The following is a 19,503-nucleotide window of genomic DNA, read 5'->3' as shown; positions in this document are numbered from 1 at the left end:
CTAGGCCCCATCCTTGCACCTTGCTGTTTGTCCAGGCTAGAGTGCAGTGGCACGATCTCAGCTCACTGCAACCTCTGTCTCCCAGGTTCAAGCGATTCTCCTGCCTGTCTCCTGAGTAGCTGAGATTACAGGCATGCACCACGCCCGGCTAAATTTTGTATTTTTAGTAGAGACAGGGTTTCACCATGTTGGTCAGACTGGTCTCCAACTCCTGATCTCATCATCCGCCTGCCTCAGCCTCCCAAAGTGCTGGGAATACAGGCGTGAGACCCTGTGCACGGCTGCACCTTGCCTTTTTTTTTTTTTTTTTTTGAGGTGGAGTTTTGCTCTTGTTGCCCAGGCTGGAGTGCAATGGCGCATTCTCGGCTCACCGCAACCTTCACCTCCCAGGTTCAAGCAATTCTCCTGCCTCAGCCTCCTGAGTAGCTGGGATTACAGGCATGTGCCACCACGCCTGGCTAATTTTGTATTGTTAGTAGAGATGGGGTTTCTCCATGTTGGTCAGGCTGATCTTGAACTCCCCACCTCAGGTGATCCACCCACCTCGGCCTCCCAAAGTGCTGGGATTACAGGCGTGAGCCATCATGCCCAGCCACATACCTTGCTCTTAAGAGCCCAGTCATGGCAAGAATCCTGCCAAGTTCCTTTAGCCAGAATCCCCACCGTCAATATCTGATCACCCTTGATATTTGACCAGATTCCTCATTCCCTACCATCCCCCCGGTGATACCTATCTTCAGCAAGAAACCTGTTAGGTCAATTTAACCAGAATTCCTCTAACCCCTAATGTTTTCTCTTAGTAATGTTTCATCCACTGACCACCTTCATTACCCAACCTACTCCTTGGCTATAAATCCCTACTTGTCCATGCCATATTTGGAACTGAGCCTAGTTCTTTTTCATGTTTTATTATCAGGCCTCACAGGAATGAAAAGAACTGAGCCTCGTTCCACGCTGAGGTCTCTTTTTCCTTATTATAAGTTACTGAGTAAAAGCATTTTTTTTTCACTTTAACTACTGTTCAACTCTGATTTTCGTCTACACTAGGGAACCAAGACAGAATAGGTTTATATAACACTATAAACTACTAGACAATATCTCTGTATTAGGACTAATATTTTGACCTCTGTCAGCAAAGAGCTAACATGTGGGAAAGAAAAATCATCCCAAACCTGGTCTGGGACAGAACCCTTTTGCTTGATATAATTCACAACCTCTTTCTGGGATGTGTTAAATAAAATGTATGGAAGGCCACTGATTTGGACTGAACCTCTTGCACTAGTGTAACTGCCCAATGGGTTCACCTTGCCTGCTGCCTAGACAGAGCCAATTTATCAAGACAGGGGAACTGCAATAGAGACAGAGTGATTCACACAGAGCCAGCTGTGCAGGAGACCGGCATTTTATTACTAATCAAATCAGACTGCCCAAGCATTTGGGAATCACAGTTTTTAAGGACAACTTGGTGGGTCGGGGGAAGCCAGTGAGCCAGGAGTGCTGATTGGTTAGGTAGGAGATGAAATCAATAGGAATTGAAGCTGCCCTCTACGCCGAGTCAGTTCCTGGGTGGAAGTCACAAGATCGGATGAGCCAGTTTATTGAGCTGGGTGGTGCCAGCTGATCCAGCAAGTGCATGGTCTGCAAAATATCTCAAGCACTGATCTTAGGAGCAGTTTAGTGAGGGTCAGAATCTTGTAACTTCCAACGGCATGACTCCTAAACCATAATTTCTAATCTTGTGGCTAATTTCTTAGTCCTACAAAGGCAGTCTAATCCCCAGGCAGGAAGGAAAAGGTTTTGGGGAAAGGTTGTTATCATCTTTGTTTCAAACTATAATCTATAAACTAAGTTCCTTCCAAAGTTAGTTCAGCCTATGCACAGGAAGGAACAAGGACAGTTTTTTTTTTTTTTTTTTTTTTTTTTGAGACGGAGTCTCGCTGTCGCACAGGCTGGAGTACAGTGGCGCGATCTCGGCTCACCGCAAGCTCCATCCCCTGGGGTTCACGCCATTCTCCTGCCTCAGCCTCCACAGTAGCTGGGACTACACCCGCCACCTTGCCCGGCTAATTTTTGTACTTTTAGTAGAGACGGGGTTTCACTGTGTTAGCCAGGATGGTCTCGATCTCCTGACCTCGTGATCCGCCCACCTCGGCCTCCCAAAGTGCTGGGATTACAGGCGTGAGCCACCGCGCCCGGCCGGAACAAGGACAGCTTAAAGGTTAGAACCAAGATGGAGTCTGTTAGGTTAGCTCTCTTTCACTGTCTCAGCCATTGTCCTGCCTCAGACTCCCGAGTAGCTGGGATTACAGGTGCTTGCCACCATGTCTGGCTAATTTTTATGTTTTTAGTAGAGATGGGATTGGCCAGGCTGGTCTTGCACTCCTGACCTCAGGTGATCCGCCCATCTCAGCCTCGCAAAGTGCTGGGATTACAGGCATGAGCCACTGAGCCTGGCCCAAAATTTAGTTGTTTTTCTGATCTTCTGATAAATCATGAGAGAGAAGATAGCCAAATCCCAAAACAGGCCCCTTTTAGCTGGCAGGATAGGGAAGTCCCCGCTGTTTTAACTCTTGCAAGGAAAGTGATCTGAAGTTACATCAACCAACCCACTTTTCGTATTATGCTGTTTCTTGTTCCTGCTTCAACTACCTTATAAATACCAATTGTTTTTGTAACCCCCAAAGGGGTTTACTCTGCCTGCTGCCTAGACAGAGCCAATTTATTAAGACACGGAAATTGCAATAGAGAAAGAGTAATTCACACAGAACCAGCTGTGCAAGAGACCAGAGTTTTGTTTTTTGTTTTGTTTTGTTTGAGATAGTCTCGCTCTGTCGCCCAGGCTGGAGTGCAGTGGCCCGATCTCGGCTCACTGCAACCTCTGCCTCCTGGGTTCAAGCAATTCTCTGCCTCAGCCTCCCGAGTAGCTGGGATTACAGGCACCCGCCACCACACCCGGCTGATTTTTTTGTTTTTTTAGTAGAGACGGGGTTTCACCATCTTGGCCAGGCTGTTCTTGAACTCCTGGCCTCGTGATCCACTTGCCTTAGCCTCCCAAAGTGCTGGGATTACAGGCGTGAGCCACCGCGCCCAGCCAGGGAGCAGAGTTGTTAAAGACAACTTGGTGGGTGAGGGGAAGCCAGTGAGCCAGGAGTGCTCATTGGTTAGAGATGAAATTATAGAGCATTGGAGCTGTTTTCTTGTGCTAAGTTAGTTCTTGGGTGGGGGGCCACAAGATTAGATGAGTCAGTTTATTGATCTGGGTGGTGCCAGCTGATTCATTAAGTGCAGGGTCTGCAAAATATTGTAAGCACTGATCTTAGGAGCAGTTTAGGGAGGGTCAGAATTTTGTAGCCTCCAGCGGTATGACTTTTTTTTTTTTTTGAGATGGAGTTTCGCTCTTGTTGTCCAGGCTGCAGTGCAATGGCGCCATCTCAGCTCACTGCAACCTCCACCTCCCGGGTTCAAGCGATTCTCCTGCCTCAGCCTCCCGAGTAGCTGGGATTACAGGCAAGCGCCACCAGGCCCAGCTAATTTTGTATTTTTAGTACAGACGGGGTGTCTCCATGTTGGTCAGGCTGGTCTCGAACTCCCGACCTCAGGTGATCCACCCACCTTGGCCTCCCAAAGTGCTGGGATTGCAGGCATGAGCCACTGTGCCTGGCCTCCAGCAGTATGACTTATAAACCATAATTTTTTTGGAGATGGAGTTTCACTCCTGTCACCCAGGCTGGAGGGCAATGGCCCAATCTCCGCTCACTGCAACCTTCACCTCCCAGTTTTAAGTGATTCTCCTGCCTCAGCCTCCCAAGTAGCTGGGGATTACAAGCACCTGCCACCACACCCGGCTAATTTTTGTATTTTTAGTAGACACGGGGTTTCACCATGTTGGCCAGGCTGCTCTCTTAACTCCTGACCTCAGGTGACCCACCTACCACAGTGTCCCAAAGTGCTGGGATTATGGGCATGAGCCACCATGCCCAGCATAAACTATAATTTTTAATCTTGTGGCTAATGTTAGTCCTACAAAGGCAATTTAGTCCCCAGGCAAGAAGGAGGTCGGCTTTGGGAAAGGGCTGTCACTGTCTTTGTTTAAACTATAAACTAAGTTTTTTAAAGTTAGTTCAGCCTACACCCAGGAATGAACAAGGACAGCTTGGAGGTTAAAAGCAAGATAAATTCAGTTAAGTTAAATCTCTTTCACTGTCTTTTTTTTTTTTTTTTTTTTTTTTGAGACGGAGTCTGGCTCTTTCACCCAGGCTGGAGTGCAGTGGTACAATCTCGGCTCACTGCAACCTCCGCCTCCCGGGTGCACGCCATTCTCCTGCCTCAGCCTCCCGAGTAGCTGGGACTACAGGCGCCTGCCACCATGCCCGGCTAAATTTTTGTATTTTTAGTAGAGATGGGGTTTCACCGTGTTAGCCAGGATGGTCTTGATCTCCTGACCTTGTGATGTGCCTGCCTTGGCCTCCCAAAGTGCTGGGATTACAGGCTTGAGCCACTGCACCCAGCCTCTTTCACTGTCTTAATCATAATTTTGCAAAGGCCATTTTATTCTGCCATCTCTAGCAGTGTCTCTTCTAAATCTTTATATAAGATGCTGCTTGATTCACAAGTCACTGATAAAGGTCAATTAGATCTTTAAACTAAATTTGTGAGGCCAGGCACGGGGGGTCTTGCCTATAATCCCAGCACTTTGGGAAGCCGAGGCAGGCAGACCACTTGAGGTCAGGAGTTCGAGACCAGCCTGGCCAACATGGTAAAACCCGGTCTCTACTAAAAATATAAATTAGCCGGATGTGGTGGCACACACCTGTAATCTCAGCTACTTGGAAGGCTGAGGCAGGAGAATTGCTTGAACCCAGGAGACGGAGGTTGCAGTGAGCCGAGATTGCACCACTGCACTAAAGCCTGTGTTACAGAGCCAGACTCCATCTCAAAAATAAATAAATAAGGCCGGGCACGGTGGCTCATGCCTGTAATCCCTGCACTTTGGGAGGCCGAGGCGGGTGGATCACCTGAGGTCAGGAGTTCGAGACCAACCTGGCCAACATGATGAAACCCTGTCTCTACTAAAAATACAAAAAATCAATCAGGCGTGGTGGCGCCTGTAATCTCAGCTACTCGGGAGGCCTGAGGCAGGAGAATCACTTGAACCTGGGAGGTGGAGGTTGCAGTGAGCTATGATCAGGCCACTGCACTCCAGCCTGGGCAATAAGAGTGAAACTCTGTCTCAAGAAAAAAAAAAAAAAGGCCGGGCGCGGTGGCTCACACCTGTAATTCAGCACTTTGGGAGGCCCAGGTGGGTGGATCACGAAATCAGGAGATTGAGACCATCCTGGCTAACATGGTGAAACCCCATCTCTACTAAAAATACAAAAAATTAGCCGGGCGTGGTGGCGGGCACCTGTAGTCCCAGCTACTCGGAGAGGCTGAGGCAGGAGAATGGCGTGAACCCGGGAGGCGGAGCTTGCAGTGAGCCGAGATCGCGCCACTGCACTCCAGCCTGGGTGACAGAGGGAGACTCCGTCTCAAAAAAAAATAATAATAAAACCTTTAAAATTTAATTAGACAATTACAGTAACTACATGCAAAAGGGAAGATGTGCTATTGTGCTTAACACTTGCATAATCCCAGTGATACAACACAAATGATGGTGCAATCCAATGCCAACACCATAATATTCCAGGTTAATATCTTACACTTTGCTGTCTTTTTTCCCCCTTGTCTACTTGGAGGTACTAGAAAACTATTTCACTCGAAAATGTATCTTCACCAGATAGTGTTATGAAATATGATCAGTTTTCAGGTGCACAGCCTATAACTGAAGTTGAATATAAGGTTTTCTAAACAGTTGTTTTATACTAGGCTGAACTGGTCTAATCTTGAACAACAAGCATTAGAGAAGTATTGAACAAAAAATAAGGTTCTGTGCATTTGGAAACTAATGGAAAACCTGTCAATATTTATTATACCAAAGTCAACCATTCAGTCAATTCGATGGTATATTAATACAAACAAAAGTTATTTATAAATATTTTATTTTAAAATTCTACCTTGTTAAAAATTAATCAGTAAGTGTCCTGGTAACTATACCAAAACATATTTTGTTACAAGGGCAAGCTTAATTCAGTAACACAAAAAGGTATACGTATGTATTAATATGAAGAAATAAGGAATTAAAATAGATTCTTATTTAGATTTACTTATTCAGAAATGATTCAAGTCAAACAGTTTATTTTCTATAGATTTACAATATTTTGCCCTCAACAGAACTAGAGTACTAAACACAAAGCGATTCTGTACAATTGGCCATAATATGTACAAAGATGCCTCCAGTTGTTTTTAAAAAATTTATAACAATACTTAGTTACTTCTAATAGTCATTAAGATTTTAGTTCTGTTCCTTGAATTACATTCCGAATCTTCTCAGCATCAATTTGTACAATTTTGTTGGATGGATCAATCTTAAGTGCCGCTTCATAATCCTGTAGGCCTGTGTTTATATAGCAATGATGATCAATACAATAAATATTTTATTAGCACTTCTTTTATCTAGACAATAGTTGTTAAAAATAACCACTAGTAGCATGGTTCAGGACAAGTACCAAGTTTTTTTTTTTTTTTTTTTTTGAGACGGAGTCTCGCTCTGTCGCCCAGGCTGGAGTGCAGTGGCTCAATCTCGGCTCACTGCAAGCTCCGCCTCCCGGGTTCACGCCATTCTCCTGCCTCAGCCTCTCCGAGTAGCTGGGACTACAGGCGCCCGCCACCACGCCCGGCTAATTTTTTGTATTTTTTAGTAGAGACGGGGTTTCACCGTGGTCTCGATCTCCTGACCTCGTGATCCGCCCGCCTCGGCCTCCCAAAGTGCTGGGATTACAAGCGTGAGCCACCGCGCCCGGCCATCCAAGTTTTAAATTAGATTCCCATTTTTTTTTTTTTTTTTTTTTTGAGACAGAGTCTCCTTCTGTTGCCCAGGCTGGAGTGCAGTGGCACAATCTCGGCTCACTGCAAGCTCCGCCTCCTGGGTTCACACCATTCTTCTGCCTCAGCCTCCCGAGTAGCTGGGACTACAGGCACCTGCCACCACGCTTGGCTAATTTTTTGTATTTTTAGTAGAGACGGGGTTTCACTGTGTTAGCCAGGATGGCCTCGATCTTCTGACCTCATGATCCACCCACCTTGGCCTCCCAAAGTGCTGGGATTACAGGTGTGAGCCACCGTGCCTGGCCCCTAAATCTATTTAAAATAAAATAAAATACATGCTATGTTTTCTGTATACATGGAGCTAAATTACAGACCTTAATACAATCTAACAAATATAAGCAATGTGCACGCACTATGGTAGATCAGTTATTTCCGAGCTTAGGCGTGTGTATATACACACACACACACAAATACATACATACATACAGGGTACGACCAAAGAAGCTCTTTGAGATAAATATCCATGATATCTCAAATCATTTATATATTTTATCTTTTTTTTTTTTTTTTTTTGGAGGCAGAGTCTTGCTCTGTCACCCAGGCTGTGGTGCAGTGGCGCAATCTTGGCTCACTGCAAGCTCTGCCTCCCGGGTTCACACGCCATTCTCCAGCCTCAGCCTCCTGAGTAGCTGGGACTACAGGCACCCGCCACCACACCTGGCTAATTTTGTTTTTGTATTTTTAGTAGAGACGGGGTTTCACCGTGTTAGCTCGGATGGTCTTGATCTCCTGACCTTGTGATCCACCCGCTTCAGCCTCCCAAAGTGCTGGGATTACAGGCATAAGCCACCGCGTCCAGCCTATCATGTATTTCTTTTTTAAGAGACAGGGTCTCACTATGTTACCCAAGCTGGTCTCAAACTCCTGGCCTCAAGTCATCCTTCCACCTCAGCCTCCCCAGTTCCTGGGATTACAGGGGGGAAGCACCACACCCAGCATTTATCACACATGTTTCTATGAAGAGTTGTCTGGTAATATAGCATTTTTTTTTTTTTTTTGAGAAGGAGTTTCACTGTTGTTGCCCAGGCTGGAGTGCAATGACGTGATCTCGGCTCACCGCAATCTCCGCCTCCCGGGTTCAAGCGATTCTCCTGCCTCAGCCCCCAAAGTAGCTGTGATTACAGGCATGTGCCACTACGCCCAGCTAATTTTGTATTTTTAGTAGAGGGTTTCTCCATGTTGCTCAGGCTGGTCTCGAACTCCCAACCTCAGGTGATGCACCCACCTCTGCCTCCCAAAGTGCTGGGATTACAGGCATGAGCCTCTGCGCCGAGCTAATACAGCATTTTTCTAGACTGAAACTTGTTGTTCACACTTATTTTAATTCTCTTCTTCAATGAATTTTTTAAATATAATTTAGAAATCATGTATTGTCAGATATGCTGCAGATATTACTAAGAATAAATGCTAAAAATATTTAAAAACGGAGTCCTTAAAAGTCACAATCTTAAATAATTCCAATGATATTTTTTTCAGAGTATAACTTGGGACTTAAACTACTTCTATCAATTCCTTACCTTCTACATACAATTCTAGTTGACAGAATGCTGTTCCACGTCGTACATGTGCCTTCATTCTTGCATTAGCATTGTCTGTAACAGGTGGCATCAATAATTCCAGTGCCTTACAAAATATATATAATTATTACAAGAAAGTTATAATTTCTTAATTTAAACAAGCAAAAGGCTGGGCGTGGTAGCTCACGCCTGTAATCCCAACACTAGGGGAGGCCGAGGTGGGTGGATCACCTGAGGGCAGGATTTTGAGACCAGCTTGGCCAACATGGTGAAACCCCGTCTCTACTAAAAAAAAAAAAATACAAAAATTATCTGGGTGTGGTGGTGCACACCTATAGTCCTAGCTACTTGGGAGGCTGAGGCAGGAGAATTGCTTGAACCAGGGAGGTGGAGCTTGCAGTGAGCCGAGATCGCGCCACTGCACTCCAGCCTGGGTGACAGGGTAAGAATCCATATCAAGAAAAAAAAAAAAAAAAACAAGCAAAAACATGGTAAAAATTCTAATTTTAAAATAAGCCTCGGGTGGGCCTGGTGGCTCACGCCTGTAATCCCAGCACTTTCGGAGGCTGAGGTGGGCAGATCACCCAAAGTCAGGAGCTTGAGACCAGCCGGGCCAACATGGCAAAACCCCATATCTGCTACAAATACAAAAACTAGCCAGATGTGGTAGCGGGCACCTGTAATCCCAGCTACTCAGGAGGCTGAGGCAGGAGAATCACTTGAATCCGGGAGGCAGGGGTTGCAATGAGCCAAGAACGCACCACTGCACTCCAGCCTGGTGACAGAGTGAGACTTTGTCACACACACACACACACACACACACACACACACACACACACACACACACAGGCCTCGGCCGGGTGTGGTGGCTCACGCCTGTAATCCCAGCACTTTGGGAAGCCCAGGCAGGCAGATCACGAAGTCAGGAAATCGAGACCATCCTGGCTAACATGGTGAAACCCCGTTTCTACTAAAAATACAAAAAATTAGCCGGGTTTGACGGCGGGCGCCTGTAGACCCAGCTACTCGGGACGCTGAGGCAGGAGAATGGCGTGAACCCGGGAGGTGGAGCTTGCAGTGAGCCGAGATTGTGCCCCTGCACTCCAGGCTGGGCGACAGAGCAAGACTCCGTCTCAAAAAAAAAAAAAAAATAAATAGCCTCAAGCACTCACCTAAATTTTTAGCTTAGCTGGTACAGGAATTTACCAAATACAGATATATTATATATATAAAACAAATATATATATAAATATATACATATATATATATAAAAACAAATAATTATTATCAGGTCTTCCAGAAGAGATATGTTGAACAACTGAAGGAATTTTTCAGTTGTTCCTATGTGGGATTCATACCCCTCCAAGGTTATTATTCGGCTTATCATTTCACATGTCCACAGCTTTATTTTTACTAGTAGGAATTATTAAATAGCATTTGTGGGCTTTTGTATTCAGATTGTATTCATTCATTCAACAAATATTTGTTTGCATTGTGAGAGTCAAAGAAAAACCGGATCATGAAAGTAGTATGATATCAAAGTGATGAGGACTTGGTTGTGTCCTCCATCTCCTCAATCTCAAGAAGCTACCTAAGGGATTTTGCACATGATATTCCCTTAAAACAAGTTATCTTGACATGGAAAAAAGAAAAAGCTGTAGAAGTTCAAGACATACACATGAAATATTAGTAATAGAAAGTAGAATATACTAAGTTACCCTGCAAATGAGAAAATGATTGTAGAGATATCTGGGCTGGGTGCCGGGTGCGGTGGCTCACGCCTGTAATCCCAGCTCTCAGGGAGGCAGAGGCAGGAGGATAGCTTGAGCCCAGGAGTTCGAGACCTGCCTGGGCAATATAGCGAGACCCACCGCGCCCGGTCAGTAACAACTGATTTTTAATCTAACTAACTATTCATAGAAGTCACAAAAAAACACCAGTTCCTTGTCCATTAGTAAAAAATCAGTTAAAAAAAAAGATTCAATAAGAAAGAAAATCTTTAAAATCTTTGCATCTTAATTATTTCAATTGAACGGAAAAAGATCACCATTTAAATCAATTAATAGAAGGATATATTTAAAGCACCATATATCATAAATAGATACCCATACCTTAGAAGAATCTTCAATAGCCTTGTGTAAGTTTTTTAGTTTTAGGTGGCAAGCAGCCCGGTTCAAATACAATAGTGGCATCTTATTATTTAGTCTTATGGCCAAATTATATGCATTGATAGCTGCCAAATAGTTTTCTGTTGCAAACAATTTGCTAATGAGACAAAAACAGAGAAGAAAAACAATTTAACATTGAAACAGAAACACAGAAATAATATCTAATTGTATTTGACAAAGAGGATGGCTTACCTCTTTTTGCATTCTCTTTAGGGTAAACGTTGGCTGCACTGAATCCATCTCTTTTCACATATACCAGCCTGTCATTTGAATGGAATGGATCTCATTCCCACCTCCAAGGGTAGACATTAGTAATTTAAGCCAGTAGGCATATTTGTATTATTTTTGCTCCAGTAATTGACTCAGGGATGGGCTTGTGTGACTTATATTGTTCTATTTAGAATGAAGCCTGTGGGTTGGTTTCAAAGTTGGAGAATGAAAAGTTGGGCAAATTTCTCCCCCTGCTGGATATAAGTGAAGAAGTCACATAGCCCACATTGTTGCTGACCATTTTTAACACCGTGGGAAGAGCTGGCATTAGAATAAAGCTGATACTATGGAAATATGAAAGAAATAAAAGGCAGAAAGAAACCGAGCCCTTCATGATACAGTTAAGCTGCTGGATCAAGCTTTACTTGAAATAGAAAACACCTTTAGCTGTTTAGTTATGTAAGACAATAAATTCCTTTCAATATAAAAAAAATTGGGTTTTTTGGCTACTTGCAATGGATATACTCTTTCAGTTTAAATGTTGCAAAATTCTCTTCAAATAAAGAGATGTACACGATTAAAGGATTTCTTCAAAATGCAAAGTCTTTGCTTTTTGTTTGTTTGTTTGTTTGTTTTTTGAGATAGAGTTTCACTCTTGTTGCGCAGGCTGGAGCGCGATGGTGCGAACTTGGCTCACCGCAACCTCTGCCTACCGGGTTCAAACGATTCTCCTGCCTCAGCCTCCTGAGTAGCTGGGATTACAGGCATGCACCACCACGCCTGGCTAATTTTGTATTTTTAGTAGAGATGGGGTTTCTCCATGTTGGTGAGACTGGTCTCGAACTCCCAACCTCAGGTGATCTGCCCACTTCGGCCTCCCAAAGCGCTGGGATTACAGGCGTGAGCCACCCCACCCAGCCTGTTTTTTATATATAATTTCCACTTACAAAAATTTGAAAAAGTACATAAACAGGAAAATGGAAAATACTTTGCTGAAAATAAAAATGTCATATAAATATAAGTTTGTATTCATGTTCATTCCATTATACTGCATACTTTGCTGCTCTAGAATATTAAACATGTCAAAAGTAAACCCATAAAAGCAGCCAGTAAACTGAATAAAAGGCAAGATTACACCATTGTCACATCTAACTTGAGCTAAACTCAAGCTGAAAATAACTCGTACAAACTAGAAAAGCTAATTCTGTGGGTACAGTTTACATTTCTGAAATGCCTCATATCAGCGACGTTTCTGATTGCAAGTAATAGAACCACAACTCAAGTGGGCTTAAACAAGTAAGGAAATAAATTATCTCACATTTTAAAAGTCTATAGGATTAAGGCCCTTATAAAGAAGATAAAAAAATAAAAAGTCCAGAGGAAAGAAGCTCCAAGCCCAATTAGCAACTCAAAGATGTTATGAAGGCCACAGGCTCCTTCCATCTGTCCATTCCACTGTACTCAGCAGGAACCACAATCAGGCTGGTTTTCCTCATGGAAATATTAGCTCAAGGTGCCACATACAGGCATAATACTCATTGGAAGAAAAGGTAATAGCATTTTCTGATATGTGTTCCCTAAGAGAAAGAAAATCTTTCCCAGAAAACTCCCAGTTTACCTCCTTTCACATCTCATTAACCAAAAGTACATATCCTTAAAACAAAAACACAAACAAAAATCAGTCTTTCTCTCCCTCAAACTCTCTTTTCCTTTATCCTTGCCTCCCTCCCTGCCTGCCCCCTGCCCCACCACCATCTCTCTCTCTCTCTCTTTACTCCTACCCCCACCTCCCCAATTTTACTCCTCACTACTATATACTGCTGTTTAGAATGCTTTTAAAAATTCAAAAACATGACCATCTTTCCATGTTAGAAAATAGAGAAATACATTTTTATAGAGTATACATAATACATGGATTATTCTTATAGTATTCTCTCATAAGTGCTAGGATTTCTGAAACCAATTTCCTCCTACTTAGGTACATTTAGGGGGTCTTGTTTTCCAATACTTTTGTTTTTATATAAAGAACATTATAATAAGTATTTTTGTACCTATATCTTTTTTTTTTAAAAGCAGGAATGCAACTAAAGCAGTCATGATCTGTTGAAGACAATGAGAATTTATCGCTGGACTTGGAATAGACTCACTATCCTAAGTCACATGGGCAAGGGCTGCACACCTCAACAAAATATGGGCTCAGCTAATAAGGATAAAGGGAGAGAATAAATGTTGGCTAGGTAATCTACAGTGTCTATAACAAACCTTTTTTTAAAAACTGTAGTAAAAATATATGTAACAAAATTCAGCATTTTAACCATTCTTAAATGTAAAACTCAGTGGCATTAACTACATTTACATTGTGCAACCACCACCACCATCCATGTTTAGAACTTTTTCACCTCAAATTGCGAATCCATACCCATTATGGAATAAGTCTCCATTCCCCCTCCTCTCTAGTCGTTCGCAACCACCATTTGACTTTCTGTCTCTATGAGTTTGACCACTCTAAGTAACTCACATAAGTGAAATCATATATTTGTCCTTTTGTGACTGGCCTATTTCATTTAGCATAATGTCTTCAAGGTTCATCCATGTTGTAGCATGTGACAGGACTTCCTCTCTTTTTAAAGCTGAAATAACATTACATTGTTACGGGCATAACACATTTTATTTATCCATTTATCCCTCAATGGACACTTGGGTTGCTTATATGTTTTGGATATTGTGAATGTTATTGTCATGAACATGGTTGTATAAATGTCTGTTTGTGTTCCTGCTTTTAATTCTTTTGGGTATACACCAAGAAGTGGAATTACTGGACCATATAATTCTATTTTTTGCCAGGCATGGTGGCTCACGCCTATAATCCCAGAACTTTGTGAGGCCAAGGCGGGCAGATAGCTTGAGATCATGAGTTTGAGACCAGCCTGGGCAACATGGCAAAACCCTGTCTCTACAAGAAATACAAAAATTAGCTGGGCACGGTGGCTTGTGCCTGTGGTCCCAGCTACTTGGGAGGCTTAGGTGGGAGGGTGGCTTGAGCCTGAAGGGTAGAGGCTGCAGCAAGCCAAGTTCACACCACTGCACTCCAGCCTAGGCTATAGAGCCAGACCTTATCTCAAAAAAAGAAAAAAAAAAATCTATTTTTACTTTTTTTTTTTTTTTTTTGAGACAGAGTTTCGCTCTTGTTGCCCAGGCTGGAGTGCAATGGCACGATCTCAGCTCACAGCAACCTCCGCCTCCTGGGTTCAAGCGATTCTCCTGCCTCAACCTCCCAAGTAGCTGGGATTACAGGCATGCAACACCACGCCTGGCTAATTTTGTATTTTTACTAGAGACGGGATTTCTCCATGTTGGTCAGGCTGGTCTCGAACTCCTGACCTCAGGTGATCCACTCACCTCGGCCTTCCAAAAGTGCTGGGATTACAGGCATGAGCCATTGCGCCCGGCCCTATTTTTACTTTTTTGGGAACCACAATACTGTTTTCCATAGCAGCTGGATCATTCAACACCTCTACCAACAGCACACAGGATTCTAATTTCTCCACATACTAACACTTGTTATTTTCTGTTTTTTTTTTCTGAGTAGCCATCCTAATGGGTGTGAAGTGGCATCTCATAGTGGTTTTGATAAGACATTTCCCAAATGGTTAATGATGTTAAACATCTTTTTATATTTACTAGCCATTTGTCTCTCTTCTTGGAGAAATGCCTATTTAAGTTCTTTGCCCATTTTTTTTTTTAATTATTATTATTTTTTTGAGTAGTCTTGCTCCATTGCCCAGGCTGGAGTTCAGTGGTGCCATCTCAGCTCACTGCAATCTCTACCTCCCAGGTTTAAGTGATTCTCATGCCTCTGAGACTCAGATTAGCTGGGATTACAGGTGTGCGCCACCACGCCCAACTAGTTTTTGTATTTTTAGTAGAGACGGTTTCACCATGATGGCCAGGCTGGTCTCAAACTCCTGGCCTCAGGTGATACACCCACCTTGGCCTGCCAAAAAGCTGGGATTATAGGTGTAAGCCACTGCACCTGGCCTCTCTGCCCATTTTTTAATTAGGCTTTTTATTTTGTTGTTGAGTAGTAGTTCATATATATTCTGGATCTACAAATATTTTCTCTATTTTGTGGGTTGCCTTTTTACTCTATTTATAGTGTCTTCAATGCACAAAAGTTTTTAATTTTGATGTGGTCCAACTTAACCATTTTTTCTTTTGTTGCCTATGGTTTTGGTGTCATATCCTGGAAACGTTACCAAATCCAGTGTAAGGAAGCACCCTGTGTTCTCTTCTAAGAGTTTTATAGTTTAGTTCTTACATTTAAGTCTTTAATCTATTTTGAGTTCTTTTTGTACATGATATTAGGAAAGGGCCTAATTCTTTTTCTTATTCTTTTTTTTTAGATGGAGTCTTGCTCTGTCACCCAGGCTGGAGTGCAGTGGCTCGATCTCAGCACACTGCAACCTCCACCTCCTTGGTTCAAGCGATTCTCCTGCCTCAGCCTCCTGAGTAGCTGGGATTACAGGCATGTGCCACCACGCCTGGCTAATTTTGCACTTTTAGTAGAGACAGGGTTTCTCCTTGTTGTTCAGTCTGGTGAACTCCCGACCTCAGGTGATCCGCCCGCCTCAGCCTCCCAAAGTGCTGGGACTTCAGGCGTGAGCCACTGCGCCCGGCCCTATTACCTCGTTCTTATCCATGTTATTGTACTTCCCACGCAGTGTTTTAAGTATTTGTGTATGTCTCTCTCCTCCTGATTTCTCTTGGTAAGTGCCTATAGTCTGGCAAATAGCAAGCAATCAATAATTGCTTATTTAATGGCTGAATAAATGAATAGGAAGGAAGAAAGGAAGAAGAGAAAGAGGAGGAAAGATTATATATGGTTTTACTCTTGGGAGTTAGAAGAACCAACCTGTCAGTTCCAGGCTTCTAACCTTCAGAAAAATTGCCAACTCCAGCTAAACGCCACAAAACAATCCCAGGTGTTGTAACAGACAAGAGAAAAGACCAAGAAAAAGTAGAAAGAAAGGAAAAATATAGATATTATGGTAGACAGATAATGCACCCCCAACCAAAAAAAAAAGATGTCCATATTCTAATCCCAGAACCTATGAATGTTACCTAACATGGCAAAAAGGACTTTGCAGATGTGATTAAGTTAAAGAGTTTGATGGAGAGAGTACCCTGGATGATGTAGGTGGGACTTACATAAACACAAGAGGCCTTATAAAAGACAGAAGGAGGCAGGAGACTCAGAAAAGGAGAAGAGATCATGGAAGCAGAGGTCAGAATACTGCAATCAGTGGCTGGGGAGCCGCAATTCAAGGAATGCAAACAGCTTAGAAGCTGGAAATTTAAGAAAATAGCTTTTCTCCTAGAGCCTTCAAAAGGAATGCAATTGACACCTAATTTTGGCCCAGTGAAACTCATTTTGGACTTCTGAATTACAGAACTATAAGATAATAAATTTGTGTTGTTTTAAGCCACTAACTTTGTGGTAGTTTGTTATAGAAGTAATAGGAAAATAAACACAGAAGTGTATATGATGAAATATAATAGATAATATCTATAGCCGCCTCAAAATATGAACACAAATTGCCATTCAGAATATACCAGAATTCACTGTTTTTGATCAGTATGTTAAAATATTCATGGCCGGGTGCAGTGGCTCACGCCTGTAATCCCAGCACTTTGGGAGGTCAAGGTGGGCGGATCACCTGAGGTCAGGAGTTTGAGACCAGCCTGGGCAACATGGTGAAACCCTGTCTCTACTAAAAATACAAAAATTAGTTGGGTGTGGTGGCAGGCGCCTGTAATCCCAGCTACTGAGGAGGCTGAGGCAGGAGAATCACTTGAACCTGGGAGGCAGAGTTTGCACTGAGCCAAGATTGTGCCATCACACTCCAGCCTGGGGAATAAGAGCGAGACTTCGTCTCAAAAAAAAAAAAAAAAAAATCCATATACAAATGAATAAAATGACTGCCCAGATATAAGATAATTTCTGGGATAATATGGTAATCTTTTTTGTGTTTATACCACTGACCTGGAAGGCAGTAAGATGGTAATCTTTAAAAATGGATTTGAATAGGTCCCACACCAGGGCTCATGCCTGTAATCCCAGCACTTTGGGAGACCGAGGTGGACGAATCACTAGAGGTCAGGAGTTCGACACCAGCTTGACCAACATGGTGAAACCCCGTCTCTACTAAAAATACAAAAAAAATTCGCCAGGTGTGGTGGTGGATGCCTGTAATCCCAGCTACTTGAGAGGCTGAGGCAGGAGAACTGCTTGAACCTGGGGGGTAGAGGTTGCAGTGAGCTGAGATTGCACCACTACACTCCAGCCTGGGCAACAAAATGAGACTCTTTCTCAAAAAAAAAAAAGAAAGAAAAAAATGGACAAGAATAATCAAAACAGCTGTAGCTTTGCAAAAAGACTGTTTTTATGGGAGACATCAGGAAGGACTTACATCAAATGTAAAACGGATTTTAAAAGGAATTTTAATAAGCATTCCGAAAGATGTAATTTTTTTCATTTTTATGACATTTAAATAAAAAAATAAAATTAGAGCCTCACTGCCTTATTTGTTATCTGACTTTTAAAATATGGAGGCCCTGTCTACCTTATTTGCTTATTTGCATTATCTTTCTCCAACAACACACAAACAGACAAAATATCTAGAGAATGTGATAACTACTTTTTTTGTTCAAAGACAGGGTCTCACTCTGTTGCCCAGACTGGAGTGCAGTGGCACAATCATAGCTCACTGCACTGGGCTTCAGGGATCCTCCCGCCTCAGCATTCTGAGTAGCTGGGACTACAGGTGCCTCACCACCATGCCAGGCTAATGTTTGATTTTGTTTGTTTTTTTGTAGAGACAAAATCTCACTTTGTTGCCCAGGTTGGTCTCGAACTTCTGGCTTCAAGTGATCATCCCACCTCGGCCTCCCAAAGGGCTGGGATTACAGGCATGAGCCCCCATACTCGTCCTATGATAACTACTAATGTCTTCATACGTGATAAAGCTCATGATCAGAGTTCAAACAACTTACTTTCCTTTATCCTTCAACCATTCTGGGTTCTTTTCTTCTTCTTTTAAATCGCAAAGTTCAGCTATGTCAGTATTCATTGCTCTTCGTGCCTCAGCTTGTTTGTGTAGCCACTAGAATGAGAAAGAAGTCTTATGAAGAATATAAAGGTCTTTTTTTAATTAACATTTCCTTTTAGATTTTCCATCTTCCTCCAGTGGATGGAAATATCATTTGTTATGCACTGAGTGTTTGTGTCTCCCCCACCTCTCCTCCAAATTGATATACTGAAGCCATAACCATCAATGTGAATCAGTATTTGGAAGTGGGGCTTCTCAGAGGTAATGAGTTTAGGTCATGAGAGGAGAGCTCCCCAAATGAGTTTATCCTTATAAGAAGAGAAAGAGATCAGAGCTCCACCACCCACTATGTGGACACAGTGAGAAAGTGGTTGTCCGCAAGTTATGATGAGTGCCCCTACCAAGAACCATGCTGGCACCCTGATCTTGGATTTCCCAGCCTTCAGAACTATGAGAAATGACTGTTTACTGTTTAAGCCACCCAGTCTATGGTATTTTGTTTATAGCCGCCAGAGCAGATTAACGTACTACTTGATAGTGGTAATTATTATTTTTTTTATCTTGCTCTGTCACCCAGGCTGGAGTGCAAGTGGCGCAATCTCGGCTCACTGTAACCTCTACCTCCCAGGTTCAAGTGATTCTCCTGCCTCAGCCTCCCGAGTGGCTGGGATAACAGGTGTGTGCCACCATGCCTGGCTACTTTTTATATTTTTAGTAGAGACAGAGTTTCACTATTTTGGCCAGGCTGGTATTGAACACATGACCTCCTGATCTACCCACCTCAGAATCCCAAAGTGCTGGGATTACAGGCGTGAGCCACCATGCCTGGCCGATGATGGTGATTTTAATCTTGCAATATTTATATATATATTTTTGAGACGGAGTCTTGCTATGTCACTCAGCCTGGAGTGCAGTGGCATGATCTCGGCTCACTGCAAGCTCCACCTCCCGGGTTCACACCATTCTCCTGCCTCAGCCTCCCGAGTAGCTGGGACTACAGGCGCCCGCCACCACACCCGGCTAATTTTTTGTATTTTTAGTAGAGACGAGGTTTCACCTTGGTCTTGATCTCCTGACCTTGTGATCCGCCCACCTCGGCCTCCCAAAGTGCTGGGATTACAGGCGTGGGCCACTGCATCTGGCCATATTTATACATTATTAAACTTTTTTTTTTTTTTGAGACAGAGTCTCACTCAGTTGCTCAGGCTGGAGTACAGTGGCACAATCTCGGTTCACTGTACCCTCCGCCTCCCAGGTTCAAGCGATTCTTCTGCCTCAGCCTCCCAAATAGCTGGGACTACAGGCACGTGCCACCACGCCCAGCTAATTTTTTGTATTTTTAGTAGAGACAGGGTTTCACCATATGGGCCAGGCTGGTCTCAAACTCCTAACCTTGTGATTCACCTGCCTTGGCCTCCCAAAGTGCCGGGGTTACAGGCTTCAGCCACTGTGCCTGGCCTTAAACTTTTTTTTAAACCTCAATAGCTGGTGGAAATACAATAGATGAAATTTCTA

General features: G+C 43.2%; 1 protein-coding gene across 8 annotated transcripts in view; it reads right to left on the bottom strand.

Moving 5' to 3' along the window:
• The window catches only part of DNAAF4 (dynein axonemal assembly factor 4), an 81,599-nt gene that overhangs the window by 7,444 nt on the left and 54,652 nt on the right, over positions 1-19,503 (bottom strand). The window contains exons 6-9 of one of the 8 annotated variants that reach the window (XM_003266953.1): positions 17,933-18,042; positions 10,613-10,766; positions 8,502-8,607; positions 6,022-6,493 (exon numbers count right to left, since the gene is read on the bottom strand). In XM_003266953.1, coding sequence (XP_003267001.1) covers positions 6,384-6,493; positions 8,502-8,607; positions 10,613-10,766; positions 17,933-18,042 — 480 coding nt within the window. In that variant the 3' untranslated portion in view covers positions 6,022-6,383. Of the gene's footprint in view, positions 1-6,021; positions 6,494-7,205; positions 7,237-8,501; positions 8,608-10,612; positions 10,767-17,932; positions 18,043-19,503 lie in introns of those variants that run through there. The other 7 variants (XR_004030424.1, XR_004030426.1, XR_004030425.1 and 4 more) reach the window with 7 other exon arrangements.

The sequence above is a fragment of the Nomascus leucogenys genome, chromosome 6, assembly GCF_006542625.1.
Source record: "Nomascus leucogenys isolate Asia chromosome 6, Asia_NLE_v1, whole genome shotgun sequence".
Lineage (NCBI taxonomy): Eukaryota > Metazoa > Chordata > Mammalia > Primates > Hylobatidae > Nomascus > Nomascus leucogenys.
The sequence above is the reverse complement of the archived record's forward strand: the minus strand, read 5'-3'. Positions and strand labels throughout refer to the sequence as shown.